Here is a 6,977-nt window from a genome sequence, read left to right on the forward strand (position 1 = left end):
GATTTATGTATCTGGAGGGAAATCGGACTGGACCGTGTGACTGTTCATTACTGTTCTTATTGTGTTGTAGCTAGTGGACAAATAAAAATCAACATTTAACTCATCAATAAAAAACAAAATCTCTACTTACAAAATACTAAAACTTACCTACTCACATAATACTCTACAAAAATACTCACCAAACGCAGTGATGGCAACAGGCACTACCAGACTTGTGTGATGTATCCGAAAACCAGTGCAAATCGACTATATTCACTATATATGATAGTATTACAATCATTATTTAATTATACCGTACTCCGGCGATAAGCGAAGCCACACAGATTTCTGGACCAATACTGAGTAACGCCATTAAGTCAACATAAACTAACGCAGGAGTATGAACGTATATCTGCTCGATGTTGATGATGTGATCCATTCCTATAATGGGCAAAATGTGTACTTATTTTTGTGATGGCACATTTAGAACGCATTGAGATAAAGGTGACATACCATGTTGGCAAGAACAACAGGAATTCCAAAACGTTTTAATTATGTTGATGTACACTATTTAATTCGATCACAAGAAGCATACAGTATAAGCAGAATTAGAAGACATTAATAATAGTAACAGATTATAGATACAAAATTACTCACAGATTTTTGTACATCTTTTCAATCCATTGAGGGAAACCTGAACCACCATTAGAGAAAGATATTCAAGTTCATAGAAATAGTTCCACTGCCCTGACACAACCCATTGCTATAACAAAGTGCATAAAATTCATTCTTACTGTGACGATGAAGAAAAGAAAAAAGCGGAACTGTTGAGACACATGACTGATCACGGTAGAAACATGAACAGAGCAAAAGTCGAACTAAAAAATAGATACTAAATAACACAGTGAAATAAAGTATTGGATTACAAAATGAATGAAATTCAAATATCATCGTGATGCACTGTTATTCGGCTTCAATCACTTTTTATAATATGGCTGTTTCTCATAAGTATCATTTCAACCGCTATCCTGAGTTCATATAAAGCGCACGCAACGTAATATTTAGAACAGAAATAAGTAAAGTCGCATTACGTACTTGATTATATACCAATGAAGACAATTCAAAAAAAATAAAAAAAGTTGAAATTATTTAATAAGTAATTAGTGTCATATAAACAGAATATTTTTTACCCACACTCTTTCCAGATATTGCGTTGTATTATCTTGCACATCTAAAAATCTATATTTCTAATGTAAAATTCAAATTTCAAATTTACTAAAATCAAAGGCAACCAATCTACAATATTACTTACATTACGTTGCACGTACGAATACAGTAACAGACGTGCTGCTGATGTCGCTGCTAACTTGCAATCTAAATATCTCGCAAATAATCATTTTGCGCAGCTGCTTGTTGGCCATCATTTTTATTGAAATTTCACGGGAATAAACAAGATTGCAAATAAACAGCAGATGAAAATAATTACGAAGCAAAGTGGCATCATCTTCTCATGATGGGATTTTTTATATTCATTGATATGAATAAAAAATAATGTAAATTCTAAAAGTGAATTATATTAATGCAGTCATCCATAAATAAAAAACAGAAATAGATACTTCTTCGTCTTCAGCATCTGATGTATCTAAAACTTAGCAATAATAACACTAGAAAGACACCCGCCAGTTTCCATTCACTATATATGTTAAGCAACATGCATAGCATACCACCACCAAAATATCAAATCCAACTTACCAGTTATTCATGGATGGTGTTGAAGAGCGGAATTACAATTGACCACGTGCCAGATTGATAGAATTGCAGTGAACTGCATAACCTAATAAAATCGATGTGCTTGGTCAATTGTATAATAAGTAAATTATGCAAATGACTATTTACTTTGCTTCACGAAGAGCAACCTAATTTTCCATCAGTAATAGCGCACTAAAATAAACAATATGATCAACATTATGAAACGAAACGATGAAATTTATTACGTTTCTATTTACACACTTCATATTACTACGTAATATGGCATTGTTATGCAAATTTTTTTCCCTAAAATTACCTAAGAGGAAATATTATTAACCTGAAGCATCGCAAATTACTAAAAATAAACGGAAATGCTATTTACTACGTTCCTATTTACAATAACTACGTATTTATGCATATTGTATAATTTAGTTGCTTAAAAGTACAAGGTGATTCAATAATTTATATTTCATCAATGTTTTTCATCTAATCAAAATTATATGGATAATAAAAAATAGCTTGCACTGAAAATAGTTTCGAAAATAAAATACGTTTTCAGATTTATGGAAAATTAAACAGTTGTCATGAAATTTTGTAATATGCAGTTTATCTGAGCACAGAGGTTAACAAGTGCGCAGCGTTGCCATAATCTTGGTAAGCGGCTGCACCAGGGGGTATGACGCTTGACAGCTCACTTCCACGTTCGTTTGCGCCTTATGATAATTCACAGCAAGAGTGCAAACTTGGTCGAGCACTGCATCAGCGCGTTTCATACAATGTGAGAAAAACCCTAATCGCAGAAATTCAGTAACTGATCGATTTGCAATGAATTCAAGAAACTTATGCGGGTGACAATGCTGTATTGCATTTCATGAAAAGAATAAAACAAAAGTATCACGAGTAGCCTGGATTTGGTTATATTGCTGGTCGAAAACAATTATGAGAAATTAGATTTATATGAGATGAAAACAGCTAAGTGCTGTCCATTCAACATTAAATAGGGGGGGGGGGTGGGCAGAATTTTCAGTTTAATGCGATCTCTGTTCAGCTTAGTATTATTACTCCTCAATGATGGGGATGATTAGAAAGGAAAGGAGGGCGGGACAGCATAGCAGGAAGGAATGAGGGAGACGTTGAGGTAAGGAGGAGGTGGAAGTTGTCATATGCGTTCTTCCATTCAATATTCATATATAACATTCAGGTGTTGCTTCATTTATCAATACTGATAACATTGATGGGCATTGAGTTATTTTCTCAATGACATAAAATAGGTGCATCTGTATAAGTCAGTGCTATGGGCGGTACAATAACATAATAGAAACTTTAAGGAGTCATTTCAAAAATGAAGGGAACGTTACTGCCATTCTGAAAGTATCAAAGGTGGTAGTATAAAAGTGTGTTCTCTCGCTAACAGCAGCTTTCCTATGTCATGGTGAAACAATCTTGTGCACGATTTGAGCAGTGGCAAGCATTTAGGGTGCGATTGCGCGACTGCAGTATCCCCGTGACAGACAGTTCCTTTAAACAATTGGGCAAGTATGCTACCTTAGCAATAAACATGACAGTGGGCAGTAAAGATAATGCGGGAGGGGTTCAACTGCTATGTCAGAGTACAGCGTTACAAATGGATTTGTAAGGACTATTGAAAATTATAGCAAAATACACCATTAGTACTATTATATATTGGCTTGGACGTAATAAAGTCTCGAAAATTAGTTGAACATCATTACTGAAGAACAACGCGCTAGTTTCCATTCAAAAAGACTAAAATCAAACAACTACGAAAAGCTTATAAAGCGCGCATGTTTAGTGCAGTGTGCCAGGAAAAAGAAAGAAAACGTTTTATGAAAAATAGCAAATATATGAAAATTCATACCTGTCAGCAACCTGTCGGAGATGACGTATAGGGAAAACGTAAAGTCATACATTTTGTAACTGATGTTCGTGGTTTCTTCATATTTTTAGTCTCACAATCACAACGTATTTGTTGAACTGAACCATGAAAATGACCAAATAACGCAACGCAGTAAGTAATTAGACCGCCCTTCAGCAGCAAACATTTATACTATAGTGCAGTTCTCTCAATAAACGGAAATTTATATAAGGAACATTGCTACTGCATTTGCATAGCACAAAGTGTACGTAGCAGAATGCCAACGGCAGTATTTACTATCACATTTGCATAAAGTTACTCTTCTGACCTAGAAATGCATGTTTGCCTTTAAAACGTATAACAATGTAATGAGCCAGCATCAAAGATTATAATAATTCAACTGAAACACATCTGAGGCAGGTGAAACAACTAAGTCTCACTCACCTCTTCAGCGCGGAAAGCCTAGGCTTTACTTTTAAATAGATTATTAATTTACATGTATTACGTGTATTATTTCATTTTCCCCCATTTTAACTGCTTTGTTTTTGTTCCTATAAACTAATTAATATTGCTGGCTGGCAACTAGTAATGGCAAACATGATTTTTCCCTTTTTAACTAATCCTACATGAGCATCATCGTTAAGAAATAACGCAGTATTGGTCTTTTGTTACGTCTGTGTATTGTGTCTTTGTATTTCTTTGTAATGAAGAAGCTTTCCACACTCGACATCGCCAAATCGTATCCATCTTCTCCAACGTGCCAATACTTACCTCACTTGACCATCGTATGGAATTGACCAACGAACGGAATTGACCAACGAACGCAATTGACCAACAAACGATTCGATCCAACGTATCCACAACCTTTCACCGATCTTGGCTTTCTCCACTTGTCTTCTTTCTTGTCCATGTGCATTATTTTTCCATCGTTTGTTACGTGTTTACTTATTTGTATGCAATGCTTTTCATGTGTCAGAGATTTTACAAAGTCAAACGCAAAATAAAAGAATCAGAGAAAAAATATTTGGAGAAACAAATTGAAGAAAACATGCAAATGTACAATATAAGAAGAAAAAAGTGAAAATCAAAGAAATCAAAAGAAGTAACGGGAGAAATTGAAAATTGAATGAAATGAATAAAGTGAGGAAAGATAAAGTTTGATTGAATGAATAAAAATTTAAAAAATAAAAATAAAATAAAAAAATTTGCTTTGGAAATGGTACAAAATAGAACCATGTAAGAAAAGATAAAAATTACAAAATAAACAGAAATCAAAAATTATTTCGAAACATGAAAGCAGTTGCATACATAAATTTTGCTGCGTGAAAGAACAAGTACTGCATTAATTCAAAACTCAGCCATGTAGGTTGGTCGTTAACTTAATTACAACTATGGGATAACTTCGCCCTTTCGAAGTATCCCAATCCCAGACCTACAGAATTGGGATCCCAGGAACTTTGTCTTCTCTTGTTCTGCTTCGTGTCGTCCGCGTTTTCACTTCTTCTTTTCTTCACTGGTCATATCTGTAAGAATGGTAAATGTTAAATGAAAACTTTTCGCACTTCATTACATAATGGAATTAAAAAATTGAACAAAGAATTTTGAAACGGAAGAAGTAACTGATTTTCAATTAAAAATAGCGCTAACAAAATAATTATATATAGAGGGTTTCTAAAAAAGGAGTTCAAATGCACAGTTACAGTCACCGAATGAGGAGTATGCAAAAATTTAGAAATGACGTTGACATTTGAAATTCAGTCAAAATATAAACTATCCGATATAACCCTATAACAAACAAAAATGGACTTAGTCAAAACACGCCTCCGCATGTCTAAACTTCAGATTTGAAAATTCAAAAATGACCTAGATAAATGGATCTCATCGCAAATCTTTACATTAAAATTTAAACATACTAGCTGCGTACGTTGACAAGAAAAGTTAATTAAACAAAAAATGTTATTTACCAAATGTCTCTGATTATGCGAAATTTGAAAAAAATAATATAACGTGATTATAAAGTTAATTAACTTTCAATCCTTCTAAAGATGAAGTCTTGCCTAATCTTAATATAATATGAAAAACAAAAAGTACAGTTTTACAGTGAAAAATATCTTACTCAATTATTACCTATTACAAATTTCGTTAATTTAATTAAACTAAGGAATAATTTCACCCTTTCGAAGTATCCATATCCCTGAATCATAGAATCACGAGAAATTATCACATTTACCTCTTCTCTTCTCTTGCTCTGCTTCGTGCTTTCCGTCATTTCGCTTTTTCTTTGTTCCATTCTTTAAACCTGTAATAATGATATTAAATCAAAACTGTTCTCACTCAATTTATCATAAAGTAGAGTTACAACAAGTACAATAATTAACTACTTTATAATTAAAAAGTAACTGTTTGCAAAATAAGTATACAAAGTTTAAAAACTATGCAGAAAAGTGGAATTGAAACGTACTGCAAACGCACCGCACGCCGTAGGCCAGCAATCAATGTAACTAAAGCCACGTAAGCGAGCGCGTCTCTGTCGAATAAAAATTTGCATACATTTTCTGGTAAACACGTCCTACAGTAGCTTCTTTTCAGTACCCTGAGTAAACAAAATTTTCACGATTGTCAACCTAAAATCACAAAAAAAGCAATATATGTTATGCAATTTTACAATAATAACTATTATGCTATTTACCACCGCTAGTTATCATTGAAATGTTACAAAATAGTATATTAAATGAAGTTGTATATATGTTGAAAGTTGAGGATTGTAACGAGCTATAGCACCAAAGCAAACAAACGGCAAGGCCACGCATGAAAATTTGCATTTTATCGACCTGACGCCAATCTCAGTGGTCGAATAATTTTGACGTGACTTTAACTTTGGAACTAAATTTATAACTTTAATTAATTTGATTTATTTTCGCTATCAAATAGTATGTAGATCTTAGCAGTAATGTGATCATTTTATATTGCAAGCTTGAATCTGTCGGTTTGGCTTGACATTGACGATTGTGAAAACTATGCTTGCTTAACGTAATGAAAAGTAGGCTTTGTACTTGTTTACCAGAAATTTCATGCAAATTTTAATGCGTGGCCTTGACATTTGTTCGGCTATGAACTAACTATATAGCTCGGCACAAATCTGAACTTCTAGTATACGTAGCTGCTGTTCAGTTGAACGTACCACAAGATTAGCATTCAATTGTTTGGATTGAAACAAATATTGATTGCATTGAAATTTTCATTCGGCACCTTATTATTCATTATTAAGCAGATTTGACATTTTGAATTTTTATTTTCATTTGTGCAAAGTGACAGATGAAGTATTTACAAAAAAGATGCGCAAGTCTGCAAATGGTACTGTAGTCAAGGCTAGGCA

General features: G+C 33.5%; 3 protein-coding genes across 3 annotated transcripts; all 3 read right to left on the bottom strand.

The window, feature by feature from the left end:
* Positions 1-179: 179 nt before the first annotated feature.
* Positions 180-418, bottom strand: Tsp_06083a (hypothetical protein; the record flags this gene model as incomplete). Its single annotated transcript, XM_003380320.1, has 2 exons — positions 299-418; positions 180-246 (listed from the first exon to the last, which is right to left on the bottom strand). Coding segments are annotated over exons 1-2 (187 nt in total), but the record flags the coding sequence as incomplete, so codon positions are not given.
* A 286-nt stretch (positions 419-704) lies between these two features.
* Tsp_06082 (conserved hypothetical protein) lies at positions 705-1,669 on the bottom strand. The gene is made up of 5 exons (XM_003380321.1): positions 1,645-1,669; positions 1,596-1,621; positions 1,288-1,345; positions 1,170-1,210; positions 705-857 (listed from the first exon to the last, which is right to left on the bottom strand). The coding sequence occupies exons 1-5, from the start codon at positions 1,667-1,669 to the stop codon at positions 705-707; spliced, it is 303 nt and encodes a 100-aa protein (XP_003380369.1).
* A 4,088-nt stretch (positions 1,670-5,757) lies between these two features.
* Positions 5,758-5,900, bottom strand: Tsp_06081 (conserved hypothetical protein; the record flags this gene model as incomplete). Its single annotated transcript, XM_003380322.1, has 2 exons — positions 5,758-5,795; positions 5,832-5,900. Coding segments are annotated over 2 exons (107 nt in total), but the record flags the coding sequence as incomplete, so codon positions are not given.
* Between the last annotated feature and the right edge of the window lie 1,077 nt (positions 5,901-6,977).

The sequence above is a fragment of the Trichinella spiralis genome (genome assembly GCF_000181795.1).
Source record: "Trichinella spiralis strain ISS 195 chromosome Unknown Scfld2, whole genome shotgun sequence".
NCBI classification, from domain to species: domain Eukaryota; kingdom Metazoa; phylum Nematoda; class Enoplea; order Trichinellida; family Trichinellidae; genus Trichinella; species Trichinella spiralis.